Source organism: Calypte anna, chromosome 10, assembly GCF_003957555.1.
Source record: "Calypte anna isolate BGI_N300 chromosome 10, bCalAnn1_v1.p, whole genome shotgun sequence".
Lineage (NCBI taxonomy): Eukaryota > Metazoa > Chordata > Aves > Apodiformes > Trochilidae > Calypte > Calypte anna.
The window spans coordinates 3,436,895-3,453,573 of NC_044256.1; the positions used below are offsets into that span (position 1 = coordinate 3,436,895).

Sequence of the window (16,679 nt, forward strand, 5' to 3'; positions counted from 1 at the left end):
CTGTGCCAGTCCTTTGGAGAGGGGCAGGCTGCAGGCTGGGGAGTGGTGTCTGCTTTTACTCCTGAACAGCTGGCAAGGATGCTGGACGCCTCTGTGGCTGTTTGGCTCCCAGCAACCCCACCCTGATGTGGGTCTCTAATCCTAGGCCCTCTAACCCTGACCCAGACACACTCAGAGGCAAGTACCTTGGTCAGTCTGTAGCACAGTCTCTGACAGATTTTTTCAGGGCTCTTTTTCAAGTATCTCTGTAAGCCCAACCTGCAGGGCAGGACCCCTGATGCCATTGGGGTGCCAGTGGAGCAGCTGGGATGCCCTTGGGCTGGCTTTTTTTGTAGTCGTATTCCAGCCCTCCACGGCAGCACCATGCCCACCTGCAGCACCTTTTTTGGGGGTCCTGTATGCCCCCCCATGTCCCACGGTGCTGAGGACACACTCTGGTTTCTTCCAGTGCTGGTGATGAGGGCCAGGCAGCCTTGGCTGTTGTGCAGGTGTCCCAGAAGGACTGTGGGGTCTACCGGTGTGTGATCAGCAATGAGCATGGCACGGACTCCACGGATTTTCTGCTCAGCCCAGAAGGTGAGGAGACCTCAGCAGCCCGGCAGCTCTCCCAGCTGCCTGGGTGTGCCGTAGGGTGGTGTGGCAAATTTGCAGAGCCTTACACTTCCCGTCACAACCCCTCTGCGGGGTGCTGCTGCATCCATCTGCTAATTAATGGGCAAGTCCCACCATCCTCCTTGCTGTTCCTTGGGGTGGAAGTGCAGGGGCATGGTGGGGTCCTGGCAGGACACTTATCATAGAATCATAAACTGGTTTGGGTTGGAAGAGGCCTTAAAGCTCGCCCAGTCCCACCCCACCACCTTCCACCAGACCAGGTTGCTCCAAGCCCCATCCCACCTGGCCTGTAGCAATTCCAGGGATGGGGCAGCCACTTCTTCTCTGGGCAACCTGGGCCAGGGGCTCAGCACCCTCACAGCAGATAATTTCTTCCTAATGTCTCATCTCAATCTCCCGTCTTGCAATTTGAAGCTGTTAGCCCTTGTTCTGTCACCCCAACCCCTTGTCCAAAGTCCCTCCTCAGCTTTCCTGTAGCCCCTTCAAGCACTAGAAGGTGCTCTAAGGTTTCCCCAGAGCCTTCTCTTCTCCTCACCTCTTTGCTTTCTGTCTCCTCTAGTGCTGTCAGGATTTATCTTGCGGGAAGAGATGGAAGGTAAGGGCCGTGTGCTGCTGAGTGGTGAGTGCTGCCCCTGGCTGTGCAGGCAGCAGGCAGCTCTGGGGGGGGCAGGACATGTCCACCTTGTCCCTCCTCACCAGCTCTTTCCTCTGCCAGTTGGAGAGGAGATCGAGATGACGCCCATGGTGTTTGCCAAGGGCTTGGCTGACGCAGGTTACTGGGGGGACAAGCTCTTTGGGCGCGTGGTCAGCGAGGAGGTGGAGGTGGGTGCTGGGTTCCTGCGCAAAGCCTGCCGAGCCAGAGCCATCTACGGCCTGGAGCCCCTCTTTGAGTCTGGCCGCACCTGCATCATCAAAGTGCACAACTTCATTGCCTTTGGGACCAAGAATGAGAACAGCCTCATCGAGAAGAACTACGATATCACCATCCAGGTGGGCATCCTTGTGGGGCACGCTGCCCCGCACCTTCCCTGTTTCTCTGTGCCGTGGTCCCCAGCTCAGTCCCCAGTTTGTTTCCTCCCACTTTTTGCATGCTCTGGAGGGACTGAGACGTGTTCTGGCAGTGTCCTGGTTGTCCTTGCCTTCAGCTTCTCTCTCTCAGGAACACAGAGCTGCTCAGAGCTTTCCCATCACTTGTTCTTTGACCACCAGGACAGGATGAGGGTTGTTAGTGGCCAGGCAGGGCACCCCAGGGAGGTGGTGCAAGGTCCTGACTCTTCCCTTTGCATCTTCAGGAATGTAAAATCCAGAACTCCAGCCGTGAGTACTGCAAGATCTTTGCTGCTGAGGCACGAGCTGTCCACGATTTTGGAGCTGTGCCTGAGTAAGTAACTGTGCTGCTGCTCTCCTGGCTTCACATCCCAGCAGAGCACCCCAGGGCAATGCTGGCAGGGTGCCTCGTGGGTGCTGGGGACATCCCAGTGGGCAGCATGCCCTTCTCCCACCCTCACGGGGAAGGGGTACTGGGAGGGGAAGGCAAAAGCCAAGGTTGCAGACAGCAGCATGAATCTCCCCTTGGTGTGTGGGGGGAGCTCACCAAGCTGGAGCTGACCCTGTGTGTCCTCCCATGTAGGATAATTCCTCTGTACCTGATTTACCGACCAGCCAACAACATCCCTTATGCCACAATGGAGGAGGACCTAGGTGGGCCCTGCCAGCAATACTGTGTCACTGAGAGAGATGGCAGCTTGATGGCACGGGGCACCTCAGAGATTGTGCTCAAATGCTGCACATTCCAGCATTGGGTCTACCAGTGGACAAACGGAAACATCCTTGTGACTGACATGGAAGGTAAAGGCATCTCCCCTCTCCTCCTCCTGGGACCCCTCACCACCCTCTGGCCTGGGAAAGGAGGAGGAAAAGCCCCAGCCTTGACCTTCTCCTGGCTCTTTCACCACATGCCACCAGCCCAGTTCCCAGGGTGGTGACCTGCCCTTGGTGCTGGTGCCTGTCCTTCCCTGGGCAGAGACTGGTTGTCCTCCCTTTCATTGCAGGAGTGGGCTGGAAGATAACCAATGTGAGGATTGCCACCAACCTGAAAGGGTGAGTGACCCTGAGCTGCTGTCACTGGGTGGCCCCAGCTGTTCCGAGCTCTGCCTCTTATGTGGCAAAGGGCCATGGTGGTGAGCATGGCTGGGCTCCATCCTCGGCTCCCTGCTCCCTGGGATGCCTCCTGGTGCAGGGCAGGGGCTGAGGATGGCTGTGTTGGCAGGTACCAGGGACTGAAGGAAAGCTGCTCACCCTCCCTGCTGGAGCAGTTTGCATCTGCTCACCAGTGCAACCATTACTGCAGCATCCTGGGCCTGAAGACGCTGGAGCCAGTCAAGCCTAAGGGTTCCAAGAGCCCTTCCGTGGGTAGGAAATCTGCACAGTCCAGCCCCCAGCTCCAGAAGAAGGGGCTGGCAAGTCCCCAGGGTACTCGCAAGACTGCTGTGAGCCCCAGGAGCTCCCGGAGAGCTGCAGAATCAGGAGAGACCCTGGCAGCCTCCAAAGCCAGGCCAGGAGAGCGCGGCAGGGCTGGCCGCCCGCAGTAGCCAGAGCCACCGCGGCTTGGACCCCTCAGCTCTGGACCCCAGCCAGGCCAGCCCAGAGACAGCAGGTGACCAGTCTGGGCAGGGGAGACCCTGGCAGTGGCCACTGCTCCTCCTTTTGGCTCCAGCCTGTCCCACAGCGCTTGCGTTGTGTGGTGTGTGCGAGTGTCAGCAGCTGAGCACCCCCTGGGGGACTGTGGGCGGGGGGGCAGCGCGGGTGTCCCTGCCAGTGCCTCCTGAGGGGAGCTGCTGGTGGTGGTGGAGCCCACGGGGCCACGTGCTGCTCCATTTCTGGGCTCACTTTCCTCTCTGGACTCTCTCCATTTGCCTTCCTTGAGGCAGGGGCCACCAGACCTGCTCCCTCTGGCTTTCTGGGTGCCATTTCCCCCACCCAGCTCCCCTGAGTCTGAGTTGCCCTCCTGGCTCCCAGCACTTCACATCCCTCTTTGTGGTCTCACTACCAGCACTCCATGTCAAGGCTCTGAACCCCAATGGTCTTGTTTGCCCTAGCACACTGTGATTTAAACAAATTTTTCTGCAGAGGGGTTTAGCAGTGAGCTTCAGGGCCCCTGCTGCTGCTGCTCTTGTGTGGACCTCTGGGGTGCAGGCCAGGCCCCTGGCACCAGTACCAGCAGCTCCATGACGGCACCGATGCCACCCCACCCCGTGGTGTCTGAAACTGGCTTGGTGCAGAAGGAGGGAGGGGACAGGGCTGGGAGTGCTCAGGGGTCCAGGCACGTTGTTGTTGGGTGGCTGTAAAATAATGCTGTACATAAGGTGGCCGCCTCAGCAGGTGGGTGCTCTCGAGTGCAATAAAGCGAGAAGGACTGGCCTGCTCCCCCACGCTGTGGTCCCTGCAGAGAAGAGCCACCCAAGAGTGGGTGGCTGTGTTTGGGTGGAAGGAAACATCTTCAAGTGATGGCTTTATCCCCTCCACACCCCACAGGGATGGGGTTTGCTGGGCCAGACCCCAAAGCTGGCACCCAGCAGAGGCTGTTCTTGTGACAGGGAGGAGAACTGTGGGTGCAGCCTGAGGAGAACACCTTGTGCTGTATGGGACAAGAGTGGAGCTGAGGGACAGCACCTGGGGATTTCCATGATTTATTTGGGAGACGTTCTCTTGTGTCCATGGGGACAGCACCTAGTGCTGGTTGTGAGGTGGCTCATGGCTGTCCCTCACTGCTGGAGCAGAGAAGACCAAACACTCAGGGCTCTGCTGGGGTTTTCTTTCTATCTGTGGGGCCAGGCTTTGCAGCCCCTGGTGCTCCCAGGCCCTTGCCCCTGGAGCAGGCATCTGCCTGCACGTTTCTAGGTTGTCCCTGTGCAGGATGCGTGGTTGTAGTGCCTGCAGCACTGTGTCAGGTACAGCACACTCTCCGCCAGGCCCTCCCAGGCTCCCGTGAAGGAGAGCGTCCCGTTCTCCAGCACGGAGCTGCAAGGAGAGCAGTGCAGTCAGGAGAAGCTGCTGCCCCACCACTTGGGTCCCTAGGCAGGACCGTTCAGCTGTGGGGCTTTTCACACCCACCTGGCAAAGAGCTCTTTGCAGCACGTGTACATGGCATAGCTGGTGGAGCTGAAGTTGGTGGAGCTGAGGATGGTCACACAGTCACCCACCTCCATTGGCACATGAAGGAGACCTAGGGGGACAAGGTCTCCTGACTGGGGCTCCTGAGAGGCCATGCATATGAATCCCATACACTCTGCTTGCTTGCAAATCCTGTACCTGGCCCCCTCCTTGCAGGTCCCGTATGCCATCCCACCTCAACCCTCCCAGATGGCTGCAGCAGTGACCCCAGAGAGCCCCTCACAGAGCCCCTCACAGGGCCCTGAGGAGCCCCAGCAGAGTTATTGGGTTTGGGCAGCAGCTGGCAAAGCCATGGGGGAAGAGCAGAGTGTTTGGGGACCATGGGGAGGACAGCCCAGCCATCCCCATCCCTGCACCTGCATTTGTAGGGGACTTCAGCCCTTTGCCTGTCCCTCCTTGGCTCTTCCTGGCCCCGCTGGCAGCGGGCAGGACTTACCTGCCAGGCATGCATTGAGCATGGAGACACAGAACCCAGTGAGCAGGGCTCGCAGCACGACGGAGGCCAAGTCACTCTTGCGCTGCGGGACCATGGAGGCTGTGGGGGCAAAACAAGAGATCAGATCCTTGCTCCAACAACATACCAGGTGGGAGACAGGCCCAGGACATGTCCTGGGTCCCCAGATGGCTCTGCCAGCCCAGCCCTTAGTGCCTGAGGTACAGGGTGGTCCCCTCCAGCATGTCTGCCCATCCTGAGTGCTGCTAGAGCCCTGTGCCCACCCTGCACCCTTGGGGGATTAATCAGAGCCCTCATTGCTCAGCACTGGAGTCTCTGCTCCTTGCTCCGTGGCCAGGTGGCACCTGGGCCTGTGGGACACGCATGTACTCCAGCCCTTGGGTGCAGTGTAAAATCCTCCCTAGCAGCTCAGGCAAATCCTGTTTCTTATCTGTGTGCTGGCTGAGGCTGAACATCAAGGGTTGAGGACAGACAGTTCCTCCTGCCCTGGCTGAGCCCTTGCCCCTGGGGATCCAGGGTCCCCCTGTGCTGTGCCCAGGCACGGAGGACATGGGTCACACTCACTCAGGCCTCCCAACATGATCCCAATGGAGCTGAGGTTGGCGAATCCACAGAGTGCAAAGGTGGTGATGCTCTCAGCACGCTCCTGGAGAACAAAGCAGGAGGGGAGGGCCACCTCAGCCCAGAAGTGGTGCCTGAGCACCCAGAGCTGAGCATCGTGTTGTAGCTCCCAGCCCAGCCAGACATGATGGAGGTAAGTCCCCCACGCCAATGCTTTCTCCTTCAGCTATTTTTTGGAGCAAGGATGCAGGTGATGGGCAGCCTGCCTCTGAGAGAAGCTGCACTAGGGGCACAGGAGCCCTGTAGCACCAAGATCTGCCCCACCAAGGAGCTGGACAAATGGGGCAGGGCTTCGCTGATTCCTTCAGCAAGAGCCTGTGCCCAGCAATGAGTGGAAATCCAAGTCTAGCTGGCCACAGATGTCCTCCCTCCCTCCCTCCCACCCCAGTGATCCTGCTGCCTGCCCGTCACCCCTCTGCCTGTCCAGGCCTCACGCAGGTGTCCCTCACAGATATCCACTGCTTCTGGCTCCCATTCCACTCTTCCAGGCCTGACAGACGGTTCTTCTTGTATGTGGCCAGCTGCTGGTATGCCACAAACTCGTTCAGGAAGATCTTGATCCCCAAGAGCTCGGCCACCAGTGGTGAGTCTTCCCAGCTGGCCCCCATAAGAAATGCCACAGGCATGAGGACGTAGGAGCAGATCATCTGGGAAAAGGAGTAACTGACCATTTGCATAGCCCCCTGGTTGGGACATCTGCTGCCAGTGTTTGCCAAACACCCATCAAGGAAGGGCCTTGGGAGTGGGAAAAGGTGGGGAGGGGTGAGGATGTGGGATCTGGCAGCCCAGACCATGGGTGTACCTGGAAGGAGAGCCCCTCAATGTCCACCATCTCCCCGAACCAGCGCAAGGCTGCGTTGATGAACTCCAGCACTGCCAAGAAGGCAATGAGGTTGGCTGCAATGTTGGCCACAAGCACCACAGAGGCAGCAGCCCCATTGCTTGCAGCTTCCAGGATGTTCTTCTCTTCCCTATGTGGAAAAACATCCCTACCAGCTCACGTGCAAGGTCAGCTCTGCAGATGTCTGCACACCACGGGCTCTCCCAACCTCAGGCCATGCTCAATGTCCACTTACGCCCCTCATTTGCCCCCAGGGCTTCCCTGCACTGGCAGGAAGCGTGTGAGCCCCGTGCCACCATCCCCCTCCTCACACTCACCTGCTGGAGAGGTCAATGTTTCCTTTGCCCTTGAACTTGGACTCTTCCACTTCGGGATAGACGAGCTTGGACATGGCAAGGGCGCAGGGAGCGGCCATCACGGAGGCTGCGATCAGTGATGCAGCATCTATCTGCAACACCCAGACCCTGAGCTCAGGCACCTCTGTGACACCCCAGTCTGTCCCAGCATCTGGGTGGCATTAGCCAGTGACACTTGGAGCAATTTCAGGCCTCTTCCTTTGCTCCAAGTGGGAAAATATCTCTGTTTGCCTCCTCTCAGCTGGCCACGGTGTATAGGGTCTGGGTGGAGGTGTTAGCAGACCTGAAACCATCTTTGTCTTGGATCTCTCCTGCTGTTAGACCTCATCTTCGTTCTTGTCCTTTCCTTGTTCCTTGTTATCAGTACCAGGGCAAAATAGATGGTGGGACATTGCCAACCTCTTCCTGCTGAGAGGGAGCCAGACTCCCAGTCCCACCCCTCCCCTGCCTGCCCAGTGGCAATGTCTCATTTCTCTGACCTTTCACCCTTGGCTCCTCATGTAAGGAGACTAATTAATGTTTAAATGTCATGAACCCAGCCAGCAGGTCGAGGGTAAGGTTTATTATCCCCATTCCGGATCTCTGATGAGGCTGTTGCCTGAGCACTGTGTCCAGGGCTGGGACACTGATGGAGAGGGCATCCCCTGAGGGGTCAGGCCAAAGGACTGCCTGGGAGTAGCAGGACCTGTTTGGCTGGGATTAAAGAGCTGGGGTGGGGTTGTGGGTGCTGTCCCCCACTACTTAAAAGGAGGACAGAGGGAACACATTGCTCAGAAGTGCCCAGGGAAAGGGTGAGGAGCAATGAGTGGGGAAAATCCTGTTAGATATAAGGAAAAAAAATTGTTCCTGGTGACTGGGGTGCCTGTGGGGTGGACCAGAGAGGTGAAGGTAGACCTTCATTCCTGTGGCAGGGACCATGTGGTGTTCATCTGCTGATGCACTCACCCCAAAGGATATGTAGGCACCCATCACGCTGCCTGCGATGGTGGCAAAGCCACCGGTCATCACAGCATGGATTTCTGAAAAGGTCATGTCTGCAAGGTATGGGCGGATGAGCAACGGGGCTTCAGTCTGTGAGAGAAAAAACCCCATGGGCCTTGAGACAGGGCCACGCATGGCTGCAGGTTTCCTGCCACTGAGAAGGGAGAAGACCCTTCCTCCAGGGCAGACTCAGTTGCAAGGGCTGAGGAACTGGATCTCTGGTCCAGGACCTTACCTGTCCCACAAAAATGTTCCCTGCCACACTCAGGGTCTCGGTGGGAGTGGTGCCCATTGAGACCTGAAGCACCCAGGAGATCTGGTGAAAGACAAGGCCACCATGGTCACAAAGGCTCCTGGCACCCTGGCCCCCATCCCGTGAAGCAGGGTCTGCTTTGGCCCTCAGGCTGCACAGGGGTAATCTTGGGAAGTGCTCACAGACCAGGTAGCAGCATCAACTCTAGGGCTTGGCTTTCTCAGGAGGATGTACAAGAAAAGAAGGATTTTGCATCTGTTCTTTTAATCAGGACAAATCTCCCCAAATTAGCACCACATTCCAATTTTCCTGGGATATCCCTTAGCTGGTTACTGTAGCCTGAGAACCCACCAAGTTCTTCTCCTTCCCACCACCATCCCAGAGCCTGGTGTGCAGCCCTACCTTGACGATGAGCCACTGCATGACACCGAGGTAGTAGAGGATGGACATCACACAACTGAAGAAAACAATGATGGGCAGAGTCTGTGGGCAAGGCACCAGGGCACAGGGTTAAAGGAGAGCTGAGCAACACCTCTCAGTACACTTAGGGACCAAGACCCTGTATCCCATGGTCTGGGCATGGAGTGGTGTATGCACAGCCAGCCAATGCTGTTGGGGTCCCACAACACTGGGCCAGGCTGGCAGGAGGCACAGGAACCAATGCAAATCCCCAGTGGAGGTCCGTGGGTGCATACAAAACTGGATGGGAGGGAGACCCATCCTTGAGCTGGTTGAGTTCTGCTATGCAGATGTGGCTGTGTTTAACTCTGTGCTCTCCATGACCCAGCAAGGCAACTTGGACCAGAAGAAAGCCAGGTTCTGGCTCTCCCTCCCCACACCCCATTCCCCAAGCAGACCTGAAAGGCAAAGACTTCTTCGATGAGCTTGTTCCCAAAGACAAAGCTGGAGCCAGCTGTGGTGTAGCCCAAGAAGCACTGAAAGTGGAGAAATTGCATAGTAGGACAAAGATGTTCATTAGCTCTTCCCCTGACATTTCACTTCAACCTAGCAGGGATCTGCAGCCCCATAGCTCACCACCCCACCAGAGAATGACCCTTGGAAACCCAAGCTGGCAACCCTGGTGGGCTATCTCCAAGCCACAGCTCCAGCCTGCAAGGGAGACTGCACCAAAGGCTCTGGGCTGCTGCAGAAAGCCAGGGAGGAGGTGGCTTTTCTTCAGTCCCACACAAAAATGTTGGTGAGCACACAGTCCCTGCAGCTTCTCCACCCCAAGCCACCTTCTGCTCTTCATGCCAACCCCAGGGGGTACTGCACTGGAGGTTGGGTGGAGCAGAGGTGGTACCTGGATCTGGTCACCCATCCACTGGAAAGCTTGGACACCGGGGGCTGTTCGGAGGATGAAGAGTCCAAGTAAGAACTCCAGGCCAAGGCCCCAGAAAACAGCTCTCCAGGACACCTTGGAACCAAGAGCAGAATGGGAGATGTTAGCAAAGCCCACAGACATCCCTCTCTGGCTTCCTGCCTCTTCAACACCACTACACTGTGAGGATCATGGGGATGCTGCTGAAGAAAGTGTCACAGTAACCCACAAACATAGGTTGGTGACAGAGGAAGAAGATGAGTTGGTAAGACTCCAGAACTGGCTGACAGAACAAAACCTGCCAGGCTTGCCCAGGAGGAGATGAGCACAGAGACCTTTTGACTGCTTTGACTGTTAGCACAGCCCTGCTAGATCAAAGCTTTCTGCTCATAAACCCTTAGGACGAGGTGGATGGAGGGATTGCCCAAAACAGTGAAGCCACTGGGACTTCAATCACTTCTGTCCTGGTCACCCAGGGCACCTGAAGCTCAGGTTCACCCTCCAGTCCCAGGTCCCTGAAGCTCAGGCATGAGCCTGGTGCTGGGTCTCTGGGTCTGACCCACTATGAGGAACATGGTGAAGACAGGATGGAGGCACCATGGGGGATCCCCAGGTTAAGTAGTGGGAAGGAGAGCAGTGAGGTGTCTCTGGAGCTCCATCTTCCTGTCTAGCTCTGCCCAGGAATCCTGCTGGGCTTCTGCTTCCTATAGGGAGCTCCAGCCATGGGCCATTGAGGGATGCCAGTGTTCCCCAGAGCTGGGTGGCCATTTCTTGTGAGGGGACCACAGAAGTACATACTGCGCCATGGTGCTTGGAGCAGGCGAACAGGAACAGCACCAAAAAGCAGAAGCCACCCAATGAGATGAGCTGCTCTGGGTTTTTGAAGGTGTCCAAAGCCAGCCATGTGATCAGGCCTCCCAGCAGGGCCACCCACAGCAGCCTGCAAAGGAAATCCCAGACTGTCAAGGAGGGGATGTCCCCATGGGGAGCAGCCCACAGTGGGCAGGACCTAATTGCATAGGAGATGTTGCCTTAAGGTTCTTGCATCTGAAGAAACCTGGGGCTTGGACACAAATGAGGGCTGTGAACAGCTCTCATGCTGCTGAGATAGAGCAGCAAGATGTTTCTGCCATGGTTTTTATGCAGTCCTCAGGCTGGGCTATGCCTCATCATTCATGAGGTGGCTGAAGGGCACTAGGAGATGCACGGTCTGTTAGTCATGCTGGCAGGGCTGGCAGGGAGAGGGGAACCTGGCACTGAGGGGGATCTGGCCTTGACTTTTCCTCACTCACCATTTCAGCCATGGCCAGGACTTTTGGAAACGGTTCCCAATGGGGCTGAGGAGCAGCAACACTTTTGCCCCACAGTGCTTCTTGAAGAGGCTCCAGCAGATGAAGAAGACAACCACCGCAGTCATGACAACCAAGGCAAGCGCTCGCTGGAAGTTGAGCCAACAGGCCACAATAAAGTAGCACAGGTAGGCTGGAGAAGGCACATCGGGGGTCAGAAACATGAGGATTACTGATTCCTAACAATAACTGGGGCCAACAGTGAAGGTTCATTTGCTCCAGATCTCCTCCCCTGGACACCCTTGAGGTTCCCATCTATTCAAGGAGGATCCAGCCACCACCAACCCCCAAGTCAGGCTTTCTGTTGACAGCACCTCATCTGTCTGAGAGCACATGGAGCAAACAAAAGAGGCAGAACAAACCCTTTGGGTAGGTGAAGAAAGGGGAGGAGGACAGTGAGGTGCAGGTAGGTGGGGAGGGGGCAAGCAGTGGGACTGGTGTGAGCAGATACAATCTCCATGCGGGTGGCTGTGCCCAGTGCTTGGAGGCTGGGAGCACAGCCAGCCAAAGGGATGTGGAGATGGAGTCTCAGTGCCAGGAAGTCCTCACCTACTCCAAGGAGTCCCAGGACAACCCTTCTCAACACTTTGGCATGAGTCTTGCAGAAGTGCTTTGCCTTGGATACTGGCTGCAGGGCCTTCCTGGGAAAGAGAGTCACATGCCAGACACATGAGAGGCACAGAAGATGGATCCTGAAGGTCAGTCCAACTCAAGCCTCCCAGAGGGTGCCTGCAGCAGCAGCATGGTGCAGCAGGTGTGCTGTGGCCTCCAGCAGCTCTGCTGTGTGCTCCCAGGAGGAGCAGGGGACACCTGACCTCACACTCCAGCACTCCAGGCACCATGAGTAGAGGCTTGCTCTGGGTGGCTGCTAAGGGGACAGAGCCCTATTACTGCCACCCTAGAAAACCAGGTGGAGCCATCAGGCACTGTCCCCCCCTCCATGATCAACACAACCCTGCTCTGCTCCCAAGTGTGTCTCCAGGAGAGTCGCTGGCCCAAGGGTTGCTCCCACCACAGGAAATTAATTTCAGGGGTTACCTTACCGGCAGTAGGAGGAGAATCTCCCTTTCCCTTCTCTTCTCCCCTCTTTGCTCTCGACACGTGGACCATCACAATCCTCATAGAGATTCTCCTCCCCCTGGAAAACGTCATTTGCTGGAGCACCTTGAGCAGCTCCTGTACCCTGACGGGTGGGGGAGGTGGGACTGACCAGGGAGGTGAAAGCTGGGTTATCTGCACCCTTCTCGAGGCTGTCCATGGTGATTTGGTTTTCTTCCATCTCTAGAAATGCCACAGCTTCAATGCAGTAGAGAAACAGCACTGCAAGGGACCAGTGCTGGCTAGGGAGAGAGAGAAAGGATCAGTTCTGGGAAGGGCAAATGTCCAACTCCCATTTCCAATGCTGGGACTCCAAGAGGGCAAGGCCCTCTGTAGTAGAGATTCAGAGCAGTTCCTGCACCAGCACATCCAGGGACCATCCCATGGAGTCCTCAAGCTGCAGGGCTGGTGGGCTCACTTCCTTTTTCTCCTGTAACTCTGGGAAGGTCTTTCCTCTTCTCTGCTTCCAGTGAATCACAGAAGAGGATTAGATGCAGTGGGGGGAGCTGATTACTCCTCCTCCAAGCTGGTGGCAGTGGCCACCATCCTCCCTGTGAGCCCCTTGTGCAAGTAGGGCTTTTTCAAGAATTAAATCTGGCTGCACCCCTCATTGAGAGCTCTTCGTGCAACCACAAAAGATGGAGAAGGTCCTTCATGTTGATAACTAGCACAGTACAGGAGTGATGGGTAGGAATAAGTGGTAGTTTGCATGAGGACTGGTCCTAAAGGAAGATCATACTGGGAAAACTAGTCCAAGCAAAGACAGTGTTATGCCAAGGCAGAACCATCTGTGGAGCATCCTACCTGGCCAGCCCCCCTGGTTCCTCTACTTGGCAAAGGATGAGGGAAGAGCAGAGAAGTCACAGAGAAGGTAACAATCAACTGTAGGATCCCTGCTGTGTGAGGACAGAGGGAGTCCTGGCTTCGGAGGAGAGTTGTAGAGGTCTGCACGGAGTAGGTGGAGATAGCAGGGTCATCAGCTGCACCACCCCAAGAGCCTCTCTAGGCTTTCAGCTCCTCAGGACAGAGCAGGACCCAGAGCCACAGTAGGACCCCAGGCCCCCTTCAGAGCCTCCAGCACCTGTCATTCCCCTCCAGGACTCAGAGACCCTTCCAGGACACCCCACCCCAGCGTTCCCAGCTCTCCCCATCCCTCCCAGGCTCACTGCACTCCAGGACCTGATGCCACCTCTATGCTCCCCCTCAGCGTCACCCCCACATGGTTCACCTACCTTTGTTTTGGTGAAGCTTCATTGGCTGCTCTCCTCTCCTCTCAGGGGGCTGGGGCCAGGTGATCAGGCAGTAGGGCAGCAGTTGATGTCCCCCCTCTATGCCACTCTTCCCCGTGTCTCCAAGTCATGCCCATGCCCCACCCCCCATTCCCCATGGACCCCCCCACTGCCTCCCCGCACAGAGTGCCCGCGAGTCCTTCTGCCCTCCCCGTGGTGCCCCTGTGTCCCACCTCCCCCATGACTTCATGCCCCACGCCCTCCCCCCCCATGACCTTCCACCCCCGTGTCCTCCTGCCCCGTGCCCTCGCACCCCCGTGCCCCACGCCGTGTCTGTGTCCCCATGTCCCCGCGCTCACCCTCCAGCCCTGCCGGCTGCACCGCTCCCGTCCTCGGTTACCGATTAACAGCTCGGTCCAAAGAGCTGGGCTGGACGCTGCGGGGCCAGGGCTGCCCCAGCTCCTCCCGGGGCTCACGCCCTGGTGCCCACGGGGAGGCCTGGGAGGGTGGCTATGCCAAGAACCACGCCACCCAAAGGAGGTTGCCCCGGGATACTTTCACACCCAAGGCAAAGCAAGCCCTAAGGCATGATATCAGAGGTAAAAATCCAACCTTCACCCCACCCGGGAAATGCTTCCCAGAAAAAAGGAGCCAGGGCAAAGCTGCAGTTATGGGAAGCCATGTCACCTGGTTCCTTGGCCAGGGCTGTGGCCAGCAGCACTGATGCAAGCCAGCCTGGCTTGTAAACCACTTTTTCACATCCTCACTTTCCAGCGTCCAGCTGGTATCTCCCCGCTTCTGATGGCACAGGGAACGGTGAAGTGATGTGGCTACAAGGCCGATGTGGGTGCCATTAGCAGTCACACGGTGAGGACCAGGAGGATACAGTTCAGAGATCACTGATAAGTGTCACCAGGAAGCACCCATGTGCCACACAGTGGCTACGTGCCAGTGCTCCCTGTGCCAGGTCACGACCGTGGCCGTGAAGAGCACACCAGAAGCACCTTCAGCCCGTGGGTTATGCCCAGTCCTGTCCCCAGAATTGGGGTGAGTTTAGTGTGAGGGTGGCTGGTATCTGCTGGCACAGCTCAGAGCACAGCTGGTGAGGGACAAAACCCTGGAGGTGCTCTGTGCACTGTGCCCACGTGTGAAGGGTCCCCACTGCCCCACTGGTGAGATACTCGTGGAAAACCCGGTGGGACGTGGCAGAAGATGACTCTGCTCATTTAAGGGGCTTGGGATTAGATGATCTTGAAAGTCCCTTCCAACCCAAATCAGTCAGGAATTTTAGGACACGGATCTGTGATTCTGCGACCGAAAACCCTCCCGCCCTCGCCCGCAAAAATCCCATCCCCGTCACCGCCCCTGCTCGTAAGCCTAACCCTGCCGCGCCGCCCCGCCCGCACAGAGCCCCGGTAGCGCGCCGTGATCGTATAGTGGTTAGTACTCTGCGTTGTGGCCGCAGCAACCTCGGTTCGAATCCGAGTCACGGCATCGCCCCCGCGGTGGCACGGCACACGGGCTCGCAACTTTTGGGGGGTTATTTTTTCCCCTTCATCCCAACCCCACGGGCTTTTTTTCTTTTTTCGTTTTGTCTTTTTATTGCCCCCACACCCCACCCCCCGTTTTCTCTTTTCTCTTTTCTTTTTTCACTTTATTTTACTTTGAGTTTTTTTGATTTATTTTATGTAACGGTTTCAGACTGGAAGAGGGGAGATCTGGATGAGACATTAGGAAGAAATTCTTTGCCGTGAGGGTGCTGAGCCCCTGGCCCAGGTTGCCCAGAGAAGCTGTGGCTGCCCCATCCCTGGAATTGCTGCAGGCCAGGTGGGATGGGGCTTGGAGCAACCTGGTCTGGTGGGAGGTGTCCCTGCCCAAGGCAGGAAGATGAGAACTAGGTGGTCTCTAAGGTTCCTTCCAATCCCAAGCAGTCTATGATACTGTGTTAGCGTATTTTAGTTTGCTTCAGTGTAGCTTCTCCCCTCTTTCAGGAGAGTCCCAGGACAGAGCACACACAGTTCGTCTGGCAGCCCCGCCCTCCGCCAGGCGCCGGGAAAAGAACAAAACATAACAAAATCAAACCAAACAACCGTGAAATTACCCGTGCGACGTGGAAAAAAAAAACTAAACCCGAAGATTAATGAAATTCAAAAAATAAAATCCCCAAAAAGTAGCGAGCCCGTGTGCCGTGCCACCGCGGGGGCGATGCCGTGACTCGGATTCGAACCGAGGTTGCTGCGGCCACAACGCAGAGTACTAACCACTATACGATCACGGCGCGCTACCGGGGCTCTGTGCAGGCGCGGCGGCGCGGCGGGCTTAGGCTTGCGAGCAGGGGCGGGGCCGCGCCTCGCCTGGTGTTTCCATGGTGACGCGAGTCCGGCTGTTCGTGTGTGTGCGCCTGTGTGTGCCTCTCTGTGTGTGTCTGTGTGTGCTTCTGTGTACCTGTGTCTGTGTCTGTGTCTGTGTCTGTGTGTTGCCCCGGGGGAACCGGGCCGGGTCGTGTTCCGTTCGGGACTCGCCTCGCTCCCTCCTCGGGCTTGGCTGCCCCTGAGCGCGGCTCCTGAGTCTCAGGTGGGCCCTAGGCCGGACCGGGCCACTGCTCCTCCTCTCCATTCCAACCCGTCTCCCCTCCTTCCCTCAGTCCAGCTCCGAATCTAACCCCGATCCTAACCCTAACGCCTCCCCCCCGGCTTTTAAAGTGTTAAACCCCCAGGTTAAGCCTCCCAGGGATTAACCCCCCCCCCCTTATCCCTCTCCTGGCCCTGTCCCTTTTTCTCTGGCCTTGGCCCAGATCCAGACTGTGACCCCGACCCTGTCCCTCGCCCAACTCTCACTCCCTGCTGTAATGCCCCCCCTCCCTCCCCTGGGTGTTTCTCAGGGAATTAGATTTTTCTTTACTGACTGTACACACCAGAGTACTGGGAAGGAAGTACTGGGAAGGAAGCCAGAGAGGAAGACATGGGAGATGATTTAGTGATTAAGGTGGTGTAGGACTGATCGTTGGACTTGTTGATCTTGAAGGTCCTCTCCCACCATGATGATTCTATGTTTCTAACATTTGCGGCCCAAACCAGTGGCAAGTACCCCTCTGCACTGCCCTCCCTCTTTCTTCCTGCTGAAACACACATTAACAGTTAATGACCACTGTTGCTGGTTCTCACAGGGCTCCAACTAGTAAAGGCTCTTTTATTTTCACAGATACACAAAGAATTCCAGACACCTGGGATCAAAAGGGTATCTTTGTGTAAAATATTTTTAGAGCAGCCATGGCACTTCAAGGCAGCTGTCTGGCCTGGATGATTCACAGGGGAGAGCTGCTCACAGAGCCTCTGGACGAGCTCAGCATCAGACACACACACATCCCCCTGTGCCTTTGCCTGCCCCTGAG

The 16,679-nt window shown here is 56.9% G+C and overlaps 2 protein-coding genes and 2 non-coding genes across 12 annotated transcripts in view; 2 read left to right on the forward strand and 2 right to left on the reverse strand.

The window, feature by feature from the left end:
• Positions 1-4,037, forward strand: part of ALPK3 (alpha kinase 3) — a 33,865-nt gene extending 29,828 nt beyond the window's left edge. For all 5 annotated transcript variants that reach the window (XM_030457177.1, XM_030457178.1, XM_030457181.1 and 2 more), the window contains 7 exons: positions 449-576; positions 1,172-1,207; positions 1,328-1,602; positions 1,905-1,993; positions 2,243-2,460; positions 2,664-2,712; positions 2,882-4,037. In XM_030457177.1, coding sequence (XP_030313037.1) covers positions 449-576; positions 1,172-1,207; positions 1,328-1,602; positions 1,905-1,993; positions 2,243-2,460; positions 2,664-2,712; positions 2,882-3,203 — 1,117 coding nt within the window. In that variant the 3' untranslated portion in view covers positions 3,204-4,037. The remainder of the gene's footprint in view (positions 1-448; positions 577-1,171; positions 1,208-1,327; positions 1,603-1,904; positions 1,994-2,242; positions 2,461-2,663; positions 2,713-2,881) is intronic.
• Positions 4,038-4,131: 94 nt separating this feature from the next.
• Positions 4,132-13,791, reverse strand: LOC103529747 (sodium/nucleoside cotransporter 2). 5 transcript variants are annotated; one of them, XM_030457192.1, is made up of 19 exons: positions 13,648-13,791; positions 12,864-13,004; positions 12,172-12,301; positions 12,005-12,099; positions 11,511-11,602; positions 10,905-11,094; positions 10,411-10,552; positions 9,595-9,708; positions 9,149-9,226; positions 8,694-8,774; positions 8,274-8,354; positions 8,003-8,128; positions 7,019-7,149; positions 6,663-6,831; positions 6,310-6,507; positions 5,804-5,885; positions 5,222-5,320; positions 4,726-4,837; positions 4,132-4,632 (listed from the first exon to the last, which is right to left on the reverse strand). In XM_030457192.1, exons 3-19 carry the CDS (start codon positions 12,238-12,240, stop codon positions 4,509-4,511), a joined length of 1,983 nt encoding a protein of 660 aa, XP_030313052.1. In that variant the 5' UTR covers positions 12,241-12,301; positions 12,864-13,004; positions 13,648-13,791; the 3' UTR covers positions 4,132-4,508. The 5 variants fall into 5 exon arrangements, with proteins under 5 accessions (XP_030313052.1, XP_030313050.1, XP_008493445.1 ...); XM_030457190.1 differs by lacking the exon at positions 12,864-13,004 and adding an exon at positions 13,292-13,340; XM_008495223.2 differs by lacking the exon at positions 12,864-13,004.
• Positions 13,792-14,710: 919 nt separating this feature from the next.
• TRNAH-GUG lies at positions 14,711-14,782 on the forward strand. The gene has a single exon. It is a non-coding gene; the product is annotated as a tRNA-His (tRNA).
• Positions 14,783-15,494: 712 nt separating this feature from the next.
• On the reverse strand, positions 15,495-15,566 carry TRNAH-GUG. Its single transcript has one exon. It is a non-coding gene; the product is annotated as a tRNA-His (tRNA).
• Between the last annotated feature and the right edge of the window lie 1,113 nt (positions 15,567-16,679).

Coding starts and splice junctions, on each gene's coding strand:
- LOC103529747 (XM_008495223.2), bottom strand. CDS start 12,240: ATGGAAGAAAACCAAATCACCATGGACAGCCTCGAGAAGGGTGCAGAT. Junction 8,775..9,148: donor AAGAAGTCTTTGCCTTTCAG/GTCTGCTTGGGG, acceptor CCTTGCCCACAG/ACTCTGCCCATCATTGTTTT. Junction 6,832..7,018: donor AACATTGACCTCTCCAGCAG/GTGAGTGTGAGG, acceptor TTTTCCACATAG/GGAAGAGAAGAACATCCTGG.